Source organism: Neoarius graeffei, chromosome 1, assembly GCF_027579695.1.
Source record: "Neoarius graeffei isolate fNeoGra1 chromosome 1, fNeoGra1.pri, whole genome shotgun sequence".
Taxonomy (NCBI): Eukaryota; Metazoa; Chordata; class Actinopteri; order Siluriformes; family Ariidae; genus Neoarius; species Neoarius graeffei.
Genome location: NC_083569.1, coordinates 6,419,336 through 6,444,231, shown reverse-complemented (window position 1 = coordinate 6,444,231; position 24,896 = coordinate 6,419,336). Strand labels below are relative to the sequence as shown.

General features: G+C 42.9%; 1 protein-coding gene across 3 annotated transcripts in view; it reads right to left on the bottom strand.

The window, feature by feature from the left end:
* st6galnac3 (ST6 (alpha-N-acetyl-neuraminyl-2,3-beta-galactosyl-1,3)-N-acetylgalactosaminide alpha-2,6-sialyltransferase 3) overlaps positions 1-24,896 on the bottom strand; it is a 191,808-nt gene that overhangs the window by 142,235 nt on the left and 24,677 nt on the right. Inside the window, exon 1 of one of the 3 annotated variants that reach the window (XM_060928930.1) lies at positions 15,630-15,703. The exons of the other annotated variants lie outside the window; for them this stretch is intronic. Coding sequence (XP_060784913.1) covers positions 15,630-15,659 — 30 coding nt within the window. The 5' untranslated portion in view covers positions 15,660-15,703. Of the gene's footprint in view, positions 1-15,629; positions 15,704-24,896 lie in introns of those variants that run through there. 3 annotated transcript variants of the gene reach the window in all.

Sequence of the window (24,896 nt, the reverse complement as noted above, 5' to 3'; positions counted from 1 at the left end):
ATTTTTGCCAGCATTTCTCAGGAGAACAGCATTAATTTTACAGCATGGATAGCGATAACGACAGTGTTCACAGCGAAAGCGAGTTTTACTACCCTGAGGAAGAAGAAATAAAAGAAACCATTTCAGGAGAAAGCTAAAAACCTGTAACTGTTGCTAACGCCAAGCAAAAACATGGCTGAATCCTGAATGACTCCTATTTGTATAAATAGGGGATATATAGGCGGCAAAATGTAGTTTTTTGTCCTGCCATGGAAGTGCACTTGTATACCGAGGAGGAAGCCATTTGCATTACAGCCGTGAATGACGATTCAAAATAGCATTAATTTTACAGCATGGATAGCGATAACGACAGCGTTCACAGTGAAAGCGAGTTTTACTACCCTGAAGAAGACAAAATAAAAGAAAACATTTCAGGAGAAAGCTAAAAACCTGTAACTGTTGCTAACAGTTTGATCTCATTAGTTAATGAGGCCCATTTTGGACCATGTTATCCTAATACATAATATTATGTTCGGTAAAAACTTTAAACCAGTACAATCTCTTCTTCAAAATTTCACCAAATGGCTTTATTTATGCAATATAAAGGTCATAATACTGTATAACGGGCGGCACGGTGGTGTAGTGGTTAGCGCTGTCGCCTCACAGCAAGAAGGTCCGGGTTCGAGCCCCGTGGCCGGCGAGGGCCTTTCTGTGCAGAGTTTGCATGTTCTCCCCGTGTCCGCGTGGGTTTCCTCCGGGTGCTCCGGTTTCCCCCACAGTCCAAAGACATGCAGGTTAGGTTAACTGGTGACTCTAAATTGACCGTAGGTGTGAATGTGAGTGTGAATGGTTGTCTGTGTCTATGTGTCAGCCCTGTGATGACCTGGCGACTTGTCCAGGGTGTACCCCGCCTTTCGCCCGTAGTCAGCTGGGATAGGCTCCAGCTCGCCTGCGACCCTGTAGAACAGGATAAAGCGGCTAGAGGTAATGAGATGAGATGAATACTGTATAACTCTGGTCGAGCAAAAACATGGCTGAATCCTGAATGACTCCTATTTGTATAAATAGGGGACTACATGGACAAAATGTAGTTTTTTTCCTGCCATGGAAGTGCACCTGTATCCCGAGGAGGAAGCAATTTGCATTACAGCCGTGAATGAGGGTTCAAAATGGCGGCTCGGCTCAGTTTTCCCTTTCGGGCGCTCTTGTTTTCTGTTCGAATTTGGTAAAGAAAAAAATTTATATATTATTTACCAGATTAAGGTCAGTCCGTATGGTGAAATACCATGACCTCGGCCTTGAATACTGACCTCGGCCACGGTATTTCACGATACGGACCTAAAAAAAACATAGTAAGAGAAGAGCAGCACGGTGGTGTAGTGGTTAGCGCTGTCGCCTCACAACAAAAAGGTTCTGGGTTCAAGCCCAGTGGCTGACGAGAGCCTTTCTGTGTGGAGTTTGCATGTTCTCCCCGTGTCCGTCAGGGGCGGCAGGTGAGGCAGGGCCTCACCGGTCATCATCCAGCCATCATGAAATGTAATGAATGTAAATAATGATAACAATAAAGATTTGTCCAATCATCTGTGCTATATATGCCATTTCTGTATGATTCAAATAATTTCAATTTTTGGAATCAAAATCGCCGTATTTGCCCATTTCCTATTCAATTGCAGCAAATATGCAGCGACGTGAGGCAGCACCAAGCCGTGCCTCACGTCAGATTGCGCAATCCCTTGTTAACTGGGTTGAGCGCGTGCCTTTTGCTTACTCTGTGTACGCTACCAACGTAATGCTGTATTAAAATGTTTTTTATACATTGTAGACATGTGTATAATACGTCCTCACTTTCCTTATAATATGTAATGTTTTCTACGTATGCGTATCACTTAGTGTTAACAATTTGACAAAGCCGCACTGAAAAGACATGAGGTGAGGCAGGCAGTAGCTCTGCCGCAGCGCAGAGTGCGTACGTGAGCTCAGTTATTCTTTTTTTTTTTTTTTTTTTAAAAGATTTTTTTTGGGCTTTTTGCACCTTTATTGGATAGGACAGTGTAGAGACAGGAAATGAGCGGGAGAGAGAGAGAGACGGGAAGGGATCGGGAAATGACCTCGGGCCGGAATCGAACCCGGGTCGCCCGCATTCATGGTATGGCGCCTTAACCACCTGAGCCACGACGCCCCCGAGCTCAGTTATTCTTGTTTGGTGGTTGCTTCTTCTCTACGTCGTCACGTAAAGTTTAATTTGGACTGTTGTTGGCTTGTTCTGATTGACTGCAACAATGGAGGATGTAACAGCTCAACTGAAAGGTTTCTCAAAGTTGGACTTTTAAGGAAAACGGGACGTGATAAAGAATGGACGGCCGACGCCGGAGCTAAAGGAATTACTTCAAAGGACTGGGCAGAAGATAACCGTGAGTGGTACAACCGAAAAGATTGGCTGTGTGGCTGTGCTACAAGAAACCGCCTTTTCTGTTATCCCTATTTTGGTGCATATTTGAAAATCTGATTTTGAAAAAAAAAAAAAAAGTCAGTGCCTCACTAGCCACAAACCTCACCGCACGTCACTGGTGTCCGCGTGGGTTTCCTCCGGGTGCTCCGGTTTCCCCCACAGTCCAAAGACATGCAGGTTAGGTTAACTGGTGACTCTAAATTGACCGTAGGTGTGAATGTGAGTGTGAATGGTTGTCTGTGTCTATGTGTCAGCCCTGTGATGACCTGGCGACTTGTCCAGGGTGTACCCCGCCTTTCACCCGTCGTCGCTCCAGCTTGCCTGCGACCCTGTAGAACAGGATAAAGCGGCTAGAGATAATGAGATGAGATGAGACCAGCTAAATTAAGCTGTTATAAAAATCAGTTTTAGAACAGTGTTGGAATGTGTGGAAAACATGACCTTACCCACTGGGACTTGACCTGATGGGATGAAGGGTTGGCAGTGGGAAGGGTTTTCACTCTTCTCATTGAATGGAATGGAAATTTTTACTCTTCTCATTGAATATCTCCCACTGCAAACCCTTTATCCCAAAACAATAGGACATATAAATTTTTTGATGCCCAGTTAATTGTCCAAACCAATGGAGCAGATTTAAGTTTTTGTGCTTGACCCTTTCCGAAGACTGAACCAAATCACCTCAAGTGACCAAAACGGTTCGTCACAATGGGTAAGGTCATGTTTTTTTCACCCATTCCAACACAGTTCTAAAACTGCTTTTTAGGACATCTTCATTTATCTAGTATTTTATGACATGGATATTATTGTAGCTGAACTTGTGCTGAATCCAAAATAAATAAATAAAGTCATCTGACTTTGAAAATACTGCTTAGATTTGTTGAAATTGACAACACTAGAGCATACCAAAATCATTAGAGTGCCAGAAAATACTTTCAGACCCCAGGGGGTTAATAATAATGCTACCAATAATAATAATAATTTATGGCAAATTCACAGCAAGTATACGCCGGTTCACTAATATTTCTTTCAGTTACATGCAGGCAGGGGCGCCGCTAGAAATCTTGGGCCCTATGGAAGATTACAATTTAGGGCCCCCCCCCGTAAAATTTTCAAGCGCAAGCAACTGAATTTGAAGTCTGTTTTTGGCTGGCACTTCTACTTTACTATCCACGTGATCAGCTGCCGAGCAAGTTTAGGTGATACAATTATTTGGTATATGAACATTTTAAATGCAGAACTGTCAGAATTAGACTGAATAGACTGTTGCCGGTTTAACTGGTGACTCTAAATTGACCGTAGGTGTGAATGTGAGTGTGAATGGTTGTCTGTGTCTATGTGTCAGCCCTGTGATGACCTGGCGACTTGTCCAGGGTGTACCCCGCCTTTCGCCCGTAGTCAGCTGGGATAGGCTCCAGCTTGCCCATGACCCTGCACAGGATAAGCGGTTACGGACAATAGATGGATGGATAGTAGGAGAAATACTAATGCCACACAGTAGGTTTCCATCCAAAAGTTCCAAAAGGGGCAAAAAGAAATCTGCTTTAATGTCATTTCTTCAAAAATAAGTTTCTTTTTCACTCACAATCCAATTTCTCTCAAAACACTCTGCTTTAATTTATTTCTACCGTTCATCATTCCGATTTCTCAAACTCCATTTCCAGATGTCCATAAAACCACGGCAAAGCTCAAAGGCACTTGATACTCCCTAAAAGCTCCGAAATTCAAAACGAGCTGAAGAAGCCATTTTTGCGTCGCATTCCCGTAACAATTCCCAGAGTTCATTCAGAAGCTGCTTGCACGGCTGGAAGATAACGGGCATCTTGTGAGGAAGCGTGAGCCGAGAGCTCTCCAGCGTGAAAATGACATTAGCAATGCAAAAAAGCGCACGCATCCTGCACTCGCGCTCGAACGAGCCGTTAAAAATCCAATTCCGGATAATCACAGAGTCGGGGGAATGTTTACTGTGCACTCCTCCTCCTTCTCCTGTTCACCTCTCACACTGCAGCACCTCATCATTTCTGCGAGGATGTACTTGTTCGCTGAGACAAGAGACAAGATGGAGGAATGATGTACAAGAATAATGTCAAAAAGTCATAATGCCACCTCTCACAAGTCAACACTATCTGACCGGGACGGAATAACTCTGAGCATCAGGTTGTGAAGACGTGGACGCGACACCAGTTTTGGTGATTTAGCGAGGTGAACTTTTGCAGGTTGACTTTATCCACCTTTTGTCCACCACCCAGTCTTCATTTTAAGTCAAATCGTTTTGCGGAAATCTCCAGTTTCTGTTATCCTGTATGTTGGTTGAGCTCCATATAATTTCCAAAAATTGATGAACCCACATGGAGAACATGCAACACAAGAACCTGTGCTATTAGTCATACTCAAGCACACTTCAAGCACGGTGAAATTCATCCTCTGCATTTAACCCATCTGAAGCAGTGAACACACCCAGAGCAGTGGGCAGCCACACCAGAGCGCCCAGGGAGCAGTCAGGGGTTCGGTACCTCGCTCAAGGGCACTTCAGCCCAAGGCCACCCCACGTTAACCTAACTGCATGTCTTTGGACTGTGGGGGAAACCGGAGCACCCGGAGGAAACCCACGCGGACACGGGGAGAACATGCAAACTCCGCACAGAAAGGCCCTCGCCGGCCACGGGGCTCGAACCCGGACCTTCTTGCTGTGAGGCGACAGCGCTAACCACTACACCACCGTGCCGCAGGGGCGTTCTCTCTTTCAGTTAATTAATCTGATAAAGTTTCATACATTGGTCGTGTTTATGGTTCATAAATATCAGTCCATTTCCATCTGCTCTTAAAACACCACATCAGTCACCCACTAATGTTCAGCTTCAACCGAATCAAGCTTGTAGTACTCAAGTCCGACTCGTGCCATAATTTTAAGGACTCATGACTTGACTCGGACTTGAGCACTGATGACTCGGACTCGTGCATTAACTGCATTCGGACTCGTAAATTCAAGACTCGGCTCGGTCTTGACTCGGATCAGTAGTGGACTCGACTCGGATCAGTAGCGAACTCGACTTGGACTCCACTCGGATCAGTAGCGAACTCGACTCGGTCTTGACTCGGATCAGTAGTGGACTCGACTCGGACTCTATTCGAAATTTTCTTTAATGACTTGGACTTGACTCGGACTTGAACACTGGGGACTCAAGACTGGACTCGAGGTCTAGTGACTCGACTACAACACTGCCTGGAAATGAAGAAGGTAATATCGCTGCCATTAGTCAAAATCTGCTCTGGAGCTTTAAAATGTCCTCAGAGAACCTGAAAAAAAAGTGTCAAATGTGCCACGATTCAGCTAATAGGCAAAACTTTCATTATGCATATTCCTGATATTGTAAGTTATTACACCCTCTGGTGTCAAAGCAACACAATTACAGTTCGGAAAAACTAAGAGATTAGAGAGTCTGATAATAATCACGATTCGTTTTTTATTTCATCGATTCACATCATTACATCATTATATTTGTATCGCAATTCATCATTGTACGCTATATCATGACATTGCCGTTGCTTCATTACTTCCATTAATCCATTTGCAGTTTTATTGTGATGGACTCGAAACCTAAACGTTAACTCGAGCGCAGTTCGATTGCAGTGAGAAAATGATTTGACTCTGAGTCGACTGTGAATCAAACAAACATGTCACGTGTTTTGTAAATGTAAGCTTCTTAATTCAGCCAAAGTACAAAGCTGGAGAGGTGCAGAAACACACCGCAGCGTGTTCTGGAGATTTAGAGGATTAAACCAAGAATGGAAACTCTGGATATGGACACACAAAATGCTTTAAACTATATTTATCGAATCATTTATTCCACGCTGACTCTCAGTGTTCGGGTGATTTTTGTGATTTCAATACACACTTAAAGAAACGTTTGTTGACCTTTTTTCCATCAATGTATTTCTAACCAATGAATGAAAGGATATTTTCAGCTTTTTTTTTTTGCTTTGTTGAATTATGTGCAGTGTGAAAACAAAAATCCATTTTGTTCTGATTCAGAGCACACACACGTGCAAAAATGCACAGAAATTCACTCTGTACACCATTCATTGGACATCTTTAGTAATAAGGTTGTCAAGTAAACTAGCCACGGTTTTTACCTTAAGCAAACATGCTTGTAACTGGATTTAAATCAAAATGGCTGCCAAATGAATAAATGGAAGCATTCAGTGCTGACGTTATGCATCATTCTGTCCACGCTGCCGTTCCAGCCATGACCAGTAGATGGCCCCAGTCCTGCCTCTGCTCCCAATCTCCTAAAGAAGGAGGAGAGCATGAAGAGTCCATCAAACTCTTCCGGGGCTTTTTATCAGCTCTCGTGATGGACGGCACAAAGAGCTTTGTTCCGTCTTAGCTGAAGCTGAACGTGTTACACACCATGTGAAGCGAGGTGGGGTGGTGTCATGTGTTTGTGTGCTACAAAACACCAAATTATCAGTTCAATGCTGTTTTATTGAATGCTCTATTCTGATCGTGGGTTAATTTTGCATCACAGCAACTCTGACAATAAATGTAGTGCAGCTGCAAATCACAGGTTTCTATCAACACACTCGTCTTAATACGTTACGGTTTCTATAGTAACAGCTCATCCTCATGGTATAATAGATAAGTACGGGTTCTTAGCTTCAAAAAAAGGTTTCTTTCTGATGGGGATCTACACAGGAACTTCGGGTTAATGGTTGTAAATTGCTGTAAGGTCTAAGAGTGGAGCTGACACTCAGCATACCACCACAACTTTCAACAACCCCATTTCCAAAAAAGTTGGGACGCTGTGTAAACTGTAAATGAAAGCAGAATGAGACAATTTGGAAAATGTTGAAACTGAGAAATCGTATTTTTTTTTTAAAAATATATACTCATTCTGAATTGGATGTCAGCAACACGTTTCAGAAAAGTTGGTACGGGGCAACAAAAAAAGAAAAAGTTGTGTAATGCTAAAACTAATAAAATAAAACTAATTAGGTTAATTGGCAACAGGTCAGCAACATGACCGGGTATAAAACAACCCTCCCAGAGAGTCGGAGTCTCTCAGAAGTAAAGATGGCGAGGGGTTCACCGCTCTGTGAAAGACTGCGTGGGCAAACAGTGCAACAACTTAAGAATAACAAAACTGCAAAAAAAAAAAAAAAATTGTGGATCACATCATCTATGGTCCATAATATCATTCAAAGATCCAGAGAATCTGGAGAAATCTCTGTATGCAAGAAACAAGGCTGAAACCTTGGATGCCTGTGATCTTCAGTCCCTCAGGAGACACTGCATTAAAAGCAGACACGTGTCTGTAGTGGAAATCACTCAGTGCGTTTACATGCACATCCAAATCGAGCTACTGTCAGTAATCGAGCTAAGGGTCCCAGCAGGGGTGCCAGAGGAATCCAATCCTACATGCACACAAGGAAATCGAGCTATTGTGTGAGGTACATTGTGCACCCGAGCCACAGGTGGCGCTACACGCCCCATCGTGTTGGTACACTTCCGGTTGTCGTCATGAAGAAGAGGTATTCAAGAGTATAAACAAAGTTATCAGTTCCGTGTTCACAAGAAGAACGACGACGAGGACAGCAACATCGAGCGATGTTGTTCCTCCTGACCTCTTCTGCTGCTCGCTACTACTACTGTTGTCATGCCAACCGAGGCTGTTGTGTTTCCCGCTTGTGGTCTCGTCACTCGTCACTTCCGGAAGGGGCAGTGCTGAAGTAAGTAGCTCGACAGGGTTTACATGCACTAAGTAGCTCGGCTACAATCGCATAATCTAGGTCGCGTAGCTCGATTACGAGAAATCCAGTTCGGTTTGATTTCAGCCGAGCTAAGGTGTTTCCATGGCATTTAGAACTTCGATTTCAGTCGAGCTACGGCAGAAATTCGATTTTCTCTATGTGCATGTAAACGCACCGACTGTATGGGCTCAGGAACACTTCAGAAAACCATCGTCTGTGAAAACACTTCATTACTGCGTCCACAAACGCAAGTTAAAACCAGATATAAACAATATCCAGAAACACCGCCACCTTCTCTGGGCCCGAGCTCTTTTACGATCGACCGAGGCAAAGTGGAAAACCGTCCCGAGGTCTGACGAATCAAAAGTAGAAATTCTTTTTAGAAAATCATGGACACCACGTCCTCCAGGCTAAAGAGGAGACGGACCATCCGGCTTGTTATCAGCGCGCAGTTCGAAAGCATTCAGCACCTGTGATGGTATGAAGGGGCGTTAGTGCACATGACATGGATAGCTTGTACATCTGGGAAGGGATCATTAATGCTGAATGATCTACGTTTCAGAGCAATATGCTGCCATTCAGACTAAATCTTCCTCAGTGAAGGCCTTCCTTCTTTCAGCAAGACGATGCCAAACCACTTTCTGCACATATTAAAACTGCATGGCTCTATCGTAAAAGAGAGTCCGGGTGCTAAACTGGCCTGCTGCAGTCCAGATCTGTCTGGGACAACAGGTCTCCTTCAAAACTACAGCAGTTGGTCTGCTCAGTTCCCAGACAGTTCCAGAGTGTTGGTAAAAGTAGAGGTGATGTAACACAGTGGTAAACACGCCCCTGTCCCAACTTTTCTGAAACATGTTGCTTACATCAAATTCAAAATGAGCATATTATTTAAAAAATAAATAAATAAATTTCGAAGTTTGATCACATTCTGCTTTTATTTACAGTTTACACAGCGTCCCAACTTTTTTGGAAACGGGATTGTAACTACTTATTATAGTAAATGACAGTATTTCACTTGAAATAATGACCTCGCGTCGCGTTTACGGTGTTCAGAGCACTCGGGACTTCATCTAGTGTGATGCATGTGTGCTCGTACTACTTGCTCAGCTTTTAAATGCAGAACTAACAACAAATCAGTTTAACCTCCCATCATATTACTATTCTGTTGTAAGCACTGAATATTGTTATAATGTGATTCCAAAGCTACATAAAACTGTTTTGGTTTTTTAGCAGAAGGATGTTCCCAAGTCTTCGTCGTGACCTGGACGTGCGCCTGGTTTGGCACTGGTTGTGCTTTCTGGTGTTGCTTTTGCACTGGCTCTGAACCCAGCCATCTGCCCAAGTCCAAAAACATTCACATAACATTGGCTTTTTATATGCTGGTGTTACTTTTGTTGCTCTGTTATGACCTTTTATTGAAAGCATTAATTCAATACGGCTTTGAGGTGTTCAAACTCGTGTATCTGCTAGAGTAGCATGGCTGTAGTAAACGACAAATGGTAATAAATACTGAATAGTAATTACAGAGCTTGTTAACACAACCAGCGACACAAATTTTAGTGTTCAGTAGCTAATGTGCATTTGTCTGATCGCTGATTGCCGGTTGGCTCAATAAGTCTGTCCTGGAATAACAGTGGAAGCTGACAGTGGCTCCAAATCCAACACCGTGTTTATTTGGACAGACCAGCCATCAATCTGAGCTAATAATAACTCCAGAGACAGCAGGACGATTATATAGCCTGTGCATTTTTTTTTTTAACAAGCCTTCCTTCTTCTTAAAACATACAACCCCGATTCCAAAAAAGTTGGGACAAAGTACAAATTGTAAATAAAAACAGAATGCAATGATGTGTAAATTTCAAAATTCCATATTTTATTCAGAATAGAATATAGATGACATATCAAATGTTTAAACTGAGAAAATGCATCACTTAAAGAGAAAAATTAGGTGATTTTAAATTTCATGACAACAACACATCTCAAAAAAGTTGGGACAAGGCCATGTTTACCACTGTGAGTCATCCCCTTTTCTCTTTACAACAGTCTGTAAACGTCTGGGGACTGAGGAGACAAGTTGCTCAAGTTTAGGGATAGGAATGTTAACCCATTCTTGTCTAATGTAGGATTCTAGTTGCTCAACTGTCTTAGGTCTTTTTTGTCGTATCTTCCGTTTTATGATGCGCCAAATGTTTTCTATGGGCGAAAGATCTGGACTGCAGGCTGGCCAGTTCAGTACCCGGACCCTTCTTCTACGCAGCCATGATGCTGTAAATGATGCAGTATGTGGTTTGGCATTGTCATGTTGGAAAATGCAAGGTCTTTCCTGAAAGAGACGTCATCTGGATGGGAGCATATGTTGCTCTAGAACCTGGATATACCTTTCAGCATTGATGGTGTCTTTCCAGATGTGTAAGCTGCCCATGCCACACGCACTAATGCAACCCCATTCCATCAGAGATGCAGGCTTCTGAACTGAGCGCTGATAACAACTTGGGTCGTCCTTCTCCTCTTTAGTCCGAATGATACGGCGTCCCTGATTTCCATAAAGAACTTCAAATTTTGATTCGTCTGACCACAGAACAGTTTTCCACTTTGCCACAGTCCATTTTAAATTAGCCTTGGCCCAGAGAAGACGTCTGCGCTTCTGGATCGTGTTTAGATACAGCTTCTTTTTTGAACTATAGAGTTTTAGCTGGCAACGGCGGATGGCACGGTGAATTGTGTTCACAGATAATGTTCTCTGGAAATATTCCTGAGCCCATTTTGTGATTTCCAGTACAGAAGCATGCCTGTATGTGATGCAGTGCCATCTAAGGGCCCGAAGATCATGGGCACCCAGTATGGTTTTCCGGCCTTGACCCTTACGCACAGAGATTCTTCCAGATTCTCTGAATCTTTTGATGATATTATGCACTGTAGATGATGATATGTTCAAACTCTTTGCAATTTTACACTGTCGAACTCCTTTCTGATATTGCTCCACTATTTGTCGGCGCAGAATTGGGGGGATTGGTGATCCTCTTCCCATCTTTACTTCTGAGAGCCGCTGCCACTCCAAGATGCTCTTTTTATACCCAGTCATGTTAATGACCTATTGCCAATTGCCCTAATGAGTTGCAATTTGGTCCTCCAGCTGTTCCTTTTTTGTACCTTTAACTTTTCCAGCCTCTTATTGCCCCTGTCCCAACTTTTTTGAGATGTGTTGCTGTCATGAAATTTCAAATGAGCCAATATTTGGCATGAAATTTCAAAATGTCTCACTTTCGACATTTGATATGTTGTCTATGTTCTATTGTGAATACAATATCAGTTTTTGAGATTTGTAAATTATTGCATTCCGTTTTTATTTACAATTTGTACTTTGTCCCAACTTTTTTGGAATCGGGGTTGTATTTGGAATGAAAGGAACATAATGAAATGATACCGGCTCAAAATCTGTGTTTCTATCGACTAATATTATGCAGAACAAACTGGAGAGGAGCAAATCGTCAAAAGAGCATCAGCTGGCTTTGATGAAGAACCATGCCATCGCAGTTAGTGCATGTAGGAAGAACATTTCACCTGTGCTAAGTAAATTCTATGTATTCTAACGTATGAGCAACAGATTCCACTCATCTTTCCCAGATTTTGTAGCGAACTGAAACGGGCTTGGGATTAAAAAAAGTTATGAACCGACACACAACAGCCCAGAATATTGCATAAATACTCACCCATGTTACTGCGAAAACCCCAAATTAGTTCAGAGGTCACGTCATTCGTTGGATTTGGGAAACGTTTAAGTTTTTTTAGCCACAAGACGATGACAGTGTTACAGTTTGCAGAAACCTAACTGCTGATCCTGGAAGTGAAGCATGGTGGCGGCGGCATCACATTAAGAGCACTGACAACACGCTGACGCTCAAGGCTCCTTCCATAAAATGTTATATAAAATAAATGTCTCCTGACAGGAAGTCAGCAATTATACATTTTTACACTCCAAAATGGAACATTCAACAGTGCTGCGGTCTAACCGTGGTGGTCACGATTCCTATCCAGGGATTTCTTTTTTCGTTTTTAAAAATCCAATATATGTTATATAACCCCAATTCCAAAAAAAAAAAAAAGTTGGGACGCTGTGAAAACTGTAAAGAAAAACAGTGCAATAATTTACAAATCACTATATATTTCATTGAAAATAGTACAAAAGACAACATACCAGATGTTGAAACTGAGAAATTTCATTGTTTTTTGAAAAATATATGCTCATTTTGAATTTTATGCCAGCAACATGTTTCAGAAAAATTGGGACAGGGGCATGTTTACCACTGTGTTGCATCACCTCGACTTTTAACAACACACTGTAAACGTTTGGGAACTGAGGAGACCAATTGCTGTGGTTTTGAAAAGAGAAATGTTGTCCCGTTCTTACCCGATATAGTTTCAGCTGCTCAACAGTTCGGGGTCTCCTTTGTCATATTTTGCACCTCATAATGCGTCAAATGTTTTAAAATGAGAGACAGGACTAGACTGCAGGCAGGCCAGTTTAGCACCCAGACTCTTACTACAGAGCCATGCAGTTTTAATATGCGGTTTGGCGTTGTCTTGCTGAAAGAAGGAAAGCCTTTCCTGAAAAAGATTTAGTCTGGATGGCAGCATATTGCTCTGAAACGTGTATATATCATTCAGCATTAATGATGCCTTCCCAGATGTACAAGCTACCCATGTCATGTGCACTAATGCCCCCTCATACCATCACAGGTGTTGGATTTTGAACTGTACGCTGATAACAAGCCGGATGGTCCGTCTCCTCTTTAGCCTGGAGGACGTGGTGTCCATGAGATCTAAAAATAATTTCTACTTTTGATTCGTCAGACCTCAGGACGGTTTTCCACTTCGCCTCAGTCAATCGTAAAAGAGCTCGGGCCCGGAGAAAGTGGTGGTGTTTCTGGATATTGCTTATATCTGGTTTTAACTTGCATTTGTGGATGCAGTAATTAAGTGTTTTCACAGACGATGGTTTTCTGAAGTGTTCCTGAGCCCATACAGCGATTTCCACTACAGACACGTGTCTGCTTTTAATGCAGTGTCTCCTGAGGGCCTGAAGATCACAGGCATCCAATGTCAGTTTTCAGCCTTGTCTCTCGCATACAGAGATTTCTCCAGATTCTCTGAATATTTTAATGATATTATGGACCATAGATGATGTGATTCCCAAATTCTTTGCCCATGCAGTCTTTCACAGAGCGGTGAACCACATCCCATCTTTACTTCTAAGAGACTCCGCCTCTCTGGGAGGTTTTTTTTTTTATACCCAATCATCTTACTGGCCTGTTGCCAATTAACCTAATTAGTTTTTTTTTTTTAGCATTATCCAATTTTTTCATTCTTCTGTTGCCTCTGTTCCAACTGTTCTGAAACACGTTGCTGACGTCAAATTCGAAATGAGCAGATATTTCTCAGAAAACAATAAAATTTCTCAGTTTCAAAATCTGATCTGTTGCCTTTGTACCATTTCCAATGAAATATAGGGTTTCTGTGATTTGCAAATTGTCATTCTGTTTTTATTTACAGGTTTACACAGCGTCCCAACTTTTTTGGAATTGGGACTGTAAATTTTTTTTTAAAAAAAAACTCATGTAACGATTATATTATATACTATTGCGATAATATTGTGCACGGCGGGTTTGACATGACAATTTAATAAGATGGTTGACTGAGAACATGGCCAGTTTCACTGAGAGTGAACACACACACACAATGCTGAAGTCTTATCTCATGAAACAGCTCAGGTCAATAAACAGTACTTTGCTGCAAGTTGATTTAACGCTGAACCAGCGATGAGGGACTGCCTGCGTCTGCATCTACGCTGATCGTGTCATGGATGAGTTAATCCTGATTAAAATGCCACTTCACTGCAGATCCCGTTTTCACTTTCCAGCACAGACAGAATGATGGCTTAGACGACGTCTGATGCTATAGGATTAATTCATCAAAATCAGACAATATTCTCTCCACTGGACGATTTTTGCTCTCCATAGATCTTCCTCATGGGGTCTCAGGGGTTAAAATCTCCAGTCTGTAGCTTGCTGTTACTCTGTAACCATGACTCAGGAAATGCCTATGAGCCTTCCAACCATTTTCCAATCATGGACATGAATCTGAAGTTCCCAAGACACTGAAATATGTTACTAAGCTTATATGTTCCTCAAAAGGTTCCTCTGGAGAAAACTGCATAGGTTACTGAATCACTGGAAAAGTTCCTGGGTTCCCAAAACGGTTTTGCCAGTGGAAATGAACATACGGTAAAGCTAACAAATTCCTGGAAAAGTTCCTGTACACACACACACACAGGATGTAAATGGCATTCTAGGTTGCTGTACTATTTAGCAAGCGTTCTAGATTATAACAGCAGCTGGTGAGCTTGCCACCCTCTGATTTAGTTCCACCACAGCAAACTTCTAAGAAATCCTGGAACTTTTCCTTCAGGGTTTGTGGGTGGTTAAAGAGAGCAGCTGGACTTGCTTGAAGACGTTTCAGCTCTCATCCGAAAGTCTTCTTAAGTTCTGTCTGACTGACAGGGAGTATCAGGTATTTATCCTCTCATGGATGAAAAGCCAGGACTCTACTGTCTATCTTCATCTGAACAACAAAGGACACTCATTTCAGGATTGCAACGTACGCATTTCAACCAGAGAGGATCGTTGGTATGAGCGAGGAGTTAAAGAAGCCATTTTTGTCAACCTGGAACGGCCATCACTGAACAGAGGTGGGGGTCTAAGACATCATTTAACAGCCACCTACAATGCAGTCCTTGGCACACTTCCCAGACAACTGAATGCACACCAAAACCCAGCTGTTTTCAGTGACTCACAGGAGGACAGAGAGAACCAGCAATCCACTGATCACCCCAACGACTCTCGAGGCCGTTCACACCCAGCCCCCAGTGACCCACACCAACAGGATGACTCAACGACACCTTAGGATTGCTTTTCATCCATGAGAGGATAAATACCTGATACTCCCTATTAGTCAAACAGAACTGAAGAAGCCTTTCGGATGAGAGGTGAAACGTCTTCAAGAATCTTCAAGCAAGTCCAGTTGCTCTCTTTTACCACCCACAGTTTACTATGACCTGGATGACTGAGAATCTTCACAGACATCCTTCAGGGTTTCTTCCAGTGGAAATGTCCCCAAAGTTAACAAATCTCCATAAAGGATTCGGAGTTCCCAAAAAGGTTCCTCCAGTGGAAACAAGTGCAAAATAGCATGTAACATTCTCCACTGGAGATGTTCCTGGAGATGGAAAAGGTTCCTCTGGTGGAAACAAGGCTAAAATTACTGAACTCATGAAAAAAAAAAAAAGTTTTTGAAAAATGTCATTCTTTGTCAGCAGATCTTTAAAACAAATTAAAACCTGAAAAAGGCTACTTGGATAAATATTCAATCCTTTCAGACTAGTTCTTGCTCGTACTACCTTTTGCTGCAATAACAGCTTGAAGTCCATTAGGGCAAGTTCCTACCAGATTTGCACACTGTTTGGAGTTAGTTTTTGCCCATTCTTCAAGCCAGATTTGCTCCACGTTCTTCAGGATGGTTGGACCACGATTTTCAAAACAGCCACAGATTCTCAATTCTTTGTTGCAACAGACATCACTTCCGGTAGTGATCTGCCTCATTACATGCTCAGACTTCCAGCTGAAGGTCAGGCATCGTATTTGTTTACAGTCGCTTTGCATTAGTTTCTTGTGTTTCACCTCCAGATTGTTGCTCTGCATTTGGATGTTCAAACCGATCAAATTGAGAGAAAGACAAAAAGGATACCAAACAGGCTTGTAGTACTCGAATCTGACTTGCGCCAAGGACTCGTGACTCGACTTGGACTTGAGCACTGATGACTTGGACTCCGACTTGTACATTAACTGCATTCGGACTCGTAAATTGGAGATGAGGACTTGGATTTTTTCTTTATTTTTTGTAACATACCATAATAATCTGGCATCAAAGATATTTATATCTACATTAATTTTTGGACCAATTTCGTGCGAGAGTGTCACACCTCAGGCCCTGTTTACATTATTTCGAATCAGCAGATCAACGTTTTTAAAACGATTCGCGTACACACACAAATAGCAGGAAGTGAAGTCCGCGCCGTTTTTCAGCAGTCACGTCACATGACCAACGTGACATGACCAACGCCAGCGAATCAGGAAAGTGGATGTCACAGTGACGTTGTCCAATGACGACGTCAGCTAGAGCTCAGCACTGCGTATCCTCGTTCCTCAATGTTTACACAGCACCGGATCAGATACGTACTGGGTTGAATACGTGGGCCCTGGCGGATTCAAATTGTTCCGCCTGTGGAGTCGTTTCCCGGCGTTTTAATGTGCACGGACAGTGCATCCGCAACGAAAACGATACAGATACGGTCTAATGTAAACACCACCTCAGTGTGCCGATATAAAAACTGTGAAAACACACTTACTTTGCGAAGTATTGAGTTGCGTTGCTGACATTACCGAGCCTTAATTCCTTGTTTGGTTTCCTGATCCCTAATTTCCTGTTTCTTGTCTTTGATTCTGCCGAGTCTACGATAGCCCGTTTGTGCCTCGCTCAACTTATTGCCTGTTTCACCATTTTACGATTTTGCCTGCCGTTCTGGATTGTTTACCGTCTTCACTTGTATTAATAAACACACCTTCTGCACTTACCGTACATCCGTCTCCCAACCATCTCTGACAGAATACTTTGCACTCCCTGATAAAGAGAAGCACATTCACCTGTTCAGGAACAAACTAATGTTAATGGCGCAAAAACAGCCACCATCAAATGGTGCGGTTGGAATGTTGGACTTGACTCGGATTCAATAGTGGACTAGATTCGAACCCGACTTGAAATTTTTTTTTTAATGACTTGGATTTGACTCTGACTTGAACACTGGGGTTCGAGACTGGACTCGGATTCGAGGTTTAGTGACTCGACTACAACACTGATACCAAAAGAAGTCGTGCACAAGGGTGAAAGAACAAACAAACAAACAAAATCTCAAAAAGACGCCGTGAAAAACGGCTCGCAAACCTTTCACTGTGTTCAAAAGGAATCGGGAGTTCACATGCTCGTGTTTGCCGCGATGTTAAATGAATTTTCTTAAGTTTTGGATGTCGTAAAACAAACCAGTGATGAAACGATGAAACTAGCTTGAAACGTGATTGAAACTTGATTGGTTTTTTGTTTTTTTCAGGTTGTCCAATGATGTCAATTCATAAGTCTGAGCTACCTTTGAAATCTCATGAAATAAAATGCAAGTTATCATTGCAAAAATGCCTACAGCAGCTCCGACTCGAGCTGCATACGTACTACACTTCGGCTTATATTACTCACCTTCGCAAAATCTCATCTCATCTCATTATCTCTAGCCGCTTTATCCTGTTCTACAGGGTCGCAGGCAAGCTGGAGCCTATCCCAGCTGACTACGGGCGAAAGGCGGGATACACCCTGGGCAAGTCGCCAGGTCATCACAGGGCCAACACAGACAACCATTCACACTCACATTCACACCTACGGTCAATTTAGAGTCACCAGTTAACCTAACCTGCATGTCTTTGGACTGTGGTGGAAACCGGAGCACCCGGAGGAAACCCACGCGGACACAGGGAGAACATGCAAACTCCACACAGAAAGGCCCTCGCCGGCCACGGGGCTCGAACCCGGACCTTCTTGCTGTGAGGCGACAGCGCTAACCACTACACCACCGTGCCACCCTCACCTTTGCAAAATAAGACGGTTATGGTCCTTTAGAAGTCTTACTCCAGTGTCATGAACCCAGCCACAAATGAAAAGGTTATCAAAGCTTTCATTTGGTCCTTCACGTAAAACCATGTTTGGACTTCCAGATAATTGGAAAAGTCCAGAAACTGTATGTTTAGAAAGTTGTTGAAATTGCCTGAAAAGTCCATCTTTTTTAAGCTGTAGGGGTCCGATCCATCAGCATACATGTCAACCTATACGGAATGTCCGTATTTTATAAGGATTTGATTCAATAAACGTAGTATACGGGCGTATAAATAAAGTTATACGGATTCTTTAAAAAAGCTTCAATATTTATTTAGAGCTATAATCAATTCCCACGATGATAAAAGAGCGCATAACATTTACAAACGTACTGTACACCACAGACAGCCAGTAAAGAGTCTTATGAAATCACGCGTTATCTTGTGGTAGCGAGACTTCGTTCCACTTTTGATCGTGCGCACACCGCATTGCGAGAATCCCGACAACCGGGAAGTCATAAACAAACATAGACGCCACAATCTGCGTAGAATCATACGTCATCCTCGCCGCCATATTGGATGTGGCAAAGTGGAGATTCTTCAGCCGTCTCTGGTATAGTGTCTAGACAGTAGCCGAGAATAAAGATGCCTCATTCATGTGCTGCGTTTAACTGTACCAACAGGTTTACCGTCCAAACGAGATCACATGGGATTACCTTTTACAGGTGAGACTGGAAAAATACTTTTCATTGTATTAGGTCATTATAACGTAATTTTACGAACAGATTTTCCTGACTTTGTGGCTAATATGAAGTCTCGTGCATAATAGCCGCTCGGTGAAACCTGTCTCCAAACAACGAAGTATTTCCTTCGTAACTACGCTGATAACACTTTGTGTTTTTGTCGAACATTGGAGCTTTGTATTCATTCTGAAGGTTTATTGTTATTAATATTGAATAAAAAGTAACTGGGATATATCATTGTTAATTATCATTCAAATTTTAGGTAAATTATTTATTTTAATTTGCATCTTATACGGATTTTATAAGGGAAATACGGATTTTGGAGGTTGGTTATACAGGTTTGATTGACCAAAGGTTGACATGTATGCGTCAGCATCAATATTTTTTTTCTTGATATCTCAATTTTGCTTTGGGTTCTAGTGTTTTAACAGTCAGATGGAGAATGCTTTCCACAAGATGATGACGGATGCATACTTGGCTTGGACGCCATCTTTGTTGCCCGTCACTTGGAAACTGGAAGTGAACCAGGAGGCAAAAAGTCACAAGATTGCAAGCAAAAAATTGGAGATCTGTAGTTTGTCTTGGTCACCTTTTTTGTTGTTGTTCAACCACTCTTGTGCTTGGGATCATTCTCCTGCTGAAAGGTGAAGTTTCTACCAACTTTGGTTTTATGTACAGACTGAAGCAGCTGGTCTTGCTGAATCTCCTTGTATTTTGCACCATCCATCTGTCCTTCAGTTTTAACAGGCAAAGCATCTCTGCAACGATACTCTCACCACCATACTCCATACGCTCACCACCGTGTTGGGATGGTGTTTGTTGAGGATTGGGCAATGTTAAGGTTGGGCCACACTTTGTGTTTTGAAATTTGGTCAAATTTACAGCGAGTCCCTTAACGGCTGCCGACAGGATGGTTTAGAGAAGATACAAATCATCCGTGCACTCAAAACCCTAGGGGCAACTCCCAACAAAGCAATCTGTGGATCTTGGGGGAATCCCTATTCTAAAAATAATCGACCAGTGCTGAGTAGATATCATCCCAGTATTTCTTCAGTTTCTCACAAGGCCAAAAGGACTGGGCAAAGTTTGAGTCAGTTTATCCACATTTCCTCTAGCTACTGGTGGCTCCTAGTCTGGCTAACGCGACTGCAAAGCTCTACGAGCTATTGGTCTGGCCAAGATATTAAGCCCAACCGTTTCCCAGAGCCCGTGGTTGACCCGCCTCCCTGAAATGCCTCAGTTTGCTACTGGTCGAAGCCAGAAAAGGCTGTGACGAAGCTTAAACCAATCACATCACTCTTTCCTCTGACGTATGCGATGCGACGGGGCTAACTGGTAGATTAAACTCTTACCGAAGCCGGTCGGGAGCAAGGCGAAAACGTCCTTCCTTTCAATAAATACCTCCAGGGCTGCTCTTTGCTACGTTTTCAATGAGAACTTCCCGTTGAATGCTTTCAATACAGCATCTATGCGTAATAGATGCGGAAGCGTGAATGAAGCGCTTCCGGCATAGATTCTGTAAACAATCTATGGCTTCCGATTGCAGTTCTACTACGTCAGTGCCTTGAACACGCCTCTACCCAGGGCCGTTGGAGATGCTCAAAGTTGATTGGTTCCCGATTTTTTGGGAGCTTGGAAGAGCTGTCGATAGCTTGCCTGGCCAGACTAAGCTCGCAGCAGGCCCTCGTGTTGCGTCACGCTTAGGATGGGCGGGCCCAGGCTAGGTGGCTCCACAATTCCACCGGTGTCCTACCAGCGGCTCCACAATTCCTCCAGCCACTACTGGTGGCTGATGTTCCATACTTTCCTGTTATACAGGGTTACCCCGAGGTTCTGAAACATGTTCTCCACTTTTTTCCTCGAAAAAATCAAGTCAAAGAAGAAGTATTCTTCACTTTTTCTTATTTTTTTCTTAGTTACCGACATATCAAAGTGGACTTGGTACAGGTTTATACCAACCAAACTGGCACAATTCAAATATACAGTACGTACATATAAAATTTAGGCTCCACTCCAGCCTCTAATAAGAAAGACTTGATTTTGGGCACCCTGTGCACCATCAAGCTAAAATAAATCTCTTTAGTTTGAGCTTACTGAAGGTTATTTTAGCATGGAATGATTCAAAAGAGGTATTAGGACTCCCTTTAAGCCTCGGTCACAACCGGCCGTACGTGCTCCTACGGCCGGTCTACGTACAAAAAACGCACGGAGGGCACGCATGTGACGTGCTGATTTTTGAGCCGTAGACCGGCTGCAGAGGTTCTTTGTCATGTCAAACAAACTCTACGGGCACTTACGTTTTTTTCAGGCTGCAAGACAAACTTAATGCCAACGTGCGTCTTTCTCCACGAACAAAAAAACCGCAGCGATTTGGGAAACACCAAAAATCGCACGGCCAAAAAAAAATAAAAAATTATACGTCCGGTTGTGGGGCGGCACGGTGGTGTAGTGGTTAGCGCTGTCGCCTCACAGCAAGAAGGTCCTGGGTTCGAGCCCCGTGGCCGGCGAGGGCCTTTCTGTGTGGAGTTTGCTTGTTCTCCCCATGTCCGCGTGGGTTTCCTCTGGGTGCTCCGGTTTCCCCCACAGTCCAAAGACATGCAGGTTAGGTTAACTGGTGACTCTAAATTGACCGTAGGTGTGAATGTGAGTGTGAATGGTTGTGTGTCTATGTGTCAGCCCTGTGATGACCTGGCGACTTGTCCAGGGTGTACCCCGCCTTTCGCCCGTAGTCAGCTGGGATAGGCTCCAGCTTGCCTGCGACCCTGTAGAAGGATAAAGCGGCTAGAGATAATGAGATGAGAGATGAGACGTCCGGTTGTGACCTAGGCTTTAGCTTTTACTTCAATACAAAACTTGATTTACAATTGAACAGGAGTTGAGAAGAGTCTTGGACCAACCTACAGTCAAGGAATCCGAATTTCCTGTCGATTTACAAACTGAACACAGAATGACACCGCATTTTTCATCATACGTTAGTTAGACCAGGGGCTTTTCTATTCTAGCTATTAAAAAGACCAGGGGCTAAATCAAGTTGTTTTTTTTGTTTTTTTTTTTAAACGGGAGATTGTCATTGATAGGTTGGCAAGGTTATATCTAACTTTACAAGTTAATATTATCACCCACACACATTCAAAGGTTATGACATCTTTATTAGTGATTTTGGCACTACTCTTTAAATTTACACTACCATTCAAAAGTTTGGGGTCACTTTGAAATGTCCTTATTTATTTTTGAAAGAAAAGCACTGTTCTTTTCAATGAAGATCACTTTAAACTAATCAGAAATCCACTCTATACACTGCTAATGTGGTAAATGACTATTCTAGCTGCAAATGTCTGGTTTTTGGTGCAATATCTCCATAGGTGTATAGAGGCCCATTTCCAGCAACTCTCACTCCAGTGTTCTAATGGTACAATGTGTTTGCTCATTGCCTCAGAAGGCTAATGGATGATTAGAAAACCCTTGTACAATCATGTTAGCACAGCTGAAAACAGTTTAGCTCTTTAGAGAAGCTATAAAACTGACCTTCCTTTGAGCAGATTGACACTACATCCACACGACAACGGCAACGAGATGTTATTTAAAAATATATCGCGTCCAAATGGGCAACAATCAGTAAAATATCAGGTCCATATGGCAACGCAACGCTTGCTGAAAACGATGCAATACACATGCCACACCTCTAGGGGCGCTGTAAGACGGTCCCTTCGGAGACACCAGAACAATAGAAGAAGTAAGGACGCATGCGCATAAACTATTATGCGCGAGACTTCATATTAGCCACAAAGTCAGGAAAATCTGTTTGTAAAGTTACATTATAATGACCAAATACAATGAAAAGTATTTTTCCAGTCTCACCTGTGAAAGGTAATCCCATGTGATCTCGTTTGGACGGCAAACCTGTTGGTACAGTTAAACGCAGCTAATCTTTATTCTCCGCTTTGACCTATCCAAAATGGCGGCGAGGATGACACGATTCTACGCGGAAGGCGGCGTCTTTAATGGTCCGGAATAAATTGAATGATACACGTTGATGGATTAATTTGCTGTTTCTCACCTGTGAAAGGTAATCCCATGTGATCTCGTTTGGACGGTAAACCTGTTGGTACAGTTAAACGCAGCTAATCTTTATTCTCCGCTTTGACCTCTCCAATATGGCGGCGAGGATGACGTATGATTCTTTTTTAAGATATTTTTTTTGGGCTTTTTGCACCTTTATTGGATAGGACAGTGTAGAGACAGGAAATGAGCGGGAGAGAGAGACGGGAAGGGATCGGGAAACGACCTCAGGCCGGAACCGAACCCGGGTCGCCCGCATTCATGGCATGGCGCCCCAACCACCTGAGCCACGACGCCCCCTGACGTATGATTCTACGCGGAAGGCGGCGTCTTTAATGGTCCGGAATAAATTGGATTAATTTGCTCCTCTACGCCCTTTTTGAGGAATGTATTGTCGGACTTAAATCAACATCTGAAGAGGTGAGATCGCTCCTTTTTTCCCCTATTTTTGCTGGCGGGATTGCACCATTACACAATAAATATTCACAGTGAAAATATTTTGTTAAGAATCAGACCATTTCATAAATGAATATTTTGCTGTAGAGCTGCAGTGTTTGTACAATTGCATGTTTTTGCTTCACTATTACTGTCACTATTCTGCTTCTTGCATTACTACTGTGAACTAACACTGAACATAATAATAATAATAATAATAATAATAATAATAATATCCAAGCTCGTGTTTCACTCTCACTAGTGCTCTGTAAGGCTTTTTCCTGGTGATATTCGTTACACTTCTACCCGGCGTGAAGCACTCACAGTCATGTGGTTGTGACGTCATCGTAAACAAATCCGTTCTACTCATCCAGGCGACTTCACAACGGCAACGTTGCCAGATCTTTCCACTCTGGAACCCGTTCTCAAAAAGATTGCGTTTTGGGCACCCAAAACGCCGGTGCCGTGTGGACGCCAGGCCTAAACGATAAGCAATTGTATCGGAGTCACCTGAATCCGTTCCCGTGTGGACAGGGCCTGAGTTTCTGGAGCATCACATTTGTGGGGTCGATTAAATGCTCAAAATGGCCAGAAAAATATGTCTTGACTATATTTTCTATTCATTTTACAACTTATGGTGGGAAATAAAAGTGTGACTTTTCATGGAAAACACAAAATTGTCTGGGTGATCCCAAACTTTTGAACGGTAGTGTATGCCGTTCACTTCAGTTTCGGTCTCCTTATTATTAAGTTATGATCATCAACACCTATAACGTCTCAGGAAACTGAGGCATGTGCCAAGTGACAAATAAATCACCCGTAAAATTTTCATCAGTTTAATAAAAATATCATTTCGCACTCACATAGCTCTCCTTTCGGACCACAAAGACACCAAGTCTAAGCTACATTATTATATTACAACATTCAAAATCCCAGATGACATCCCAGTCAGTTGTTTTGTATTAATCTCTTACATTTTTTGAGGGTGAAAATATGCGGGGGCTATAACCCTGAGTGATCGGGTCTAACAAAGCCACTGTGTTAGCCATGGGAACTCAACACGCCATGCCCCTGAAACATAGCTCCCTTCAGTTGCTTGCTGGATGACAGCACTTTCGCTTTTTTTTTTTTTAACCGACCCTTGTATTACTAACACTGTCCGATGTGCTCGGGGACGGCAGGGGCTCTGAGTGTCCCCCCCATGGCTGTTTCAGCATTTAAAGTGCATATCCTGGACCAAATTCTTTTTTTTTTTAATATGAAAGTATGCCCCTTTACACACTCATCCAGAAGGGTAATTTTACACAAGGCCATCTGTCTACAACAGAAAAAAAAAAAAAAAAAAAAACGCATCGGGAAAAATCCCAAGGGAGTCCGGAGCCAGATTCGTGACGTCACTTGCAGAAGCGCCAGCAGGCTGCGAGAGCTTGCACGGTTTCAGTGCACAGCCTGTGTAGACCAAGCGCTCCCATTTCTCTCTCATTGTCCGGCCTTTTGGAAAACGACAGGTACTAATCCCATCAAGATTGGTGTTGCTACACCCTACTACGATACATCTGTTAACCATTTTAATAATTATGTGATAACGTTGAAGAAGGGCGGCACGGTGGTGTAGTGGTTAGCGCTGTCGCCTCACAGCAAGAAGGTCCGGGTTTGAGCCCAGCGGCCGGTGGGGCCTTTCTGTGCGGAGTTTGCATGTTCTCCCCGTGTTCGCGTGGGTTTCCTCCAGGTGCTCCG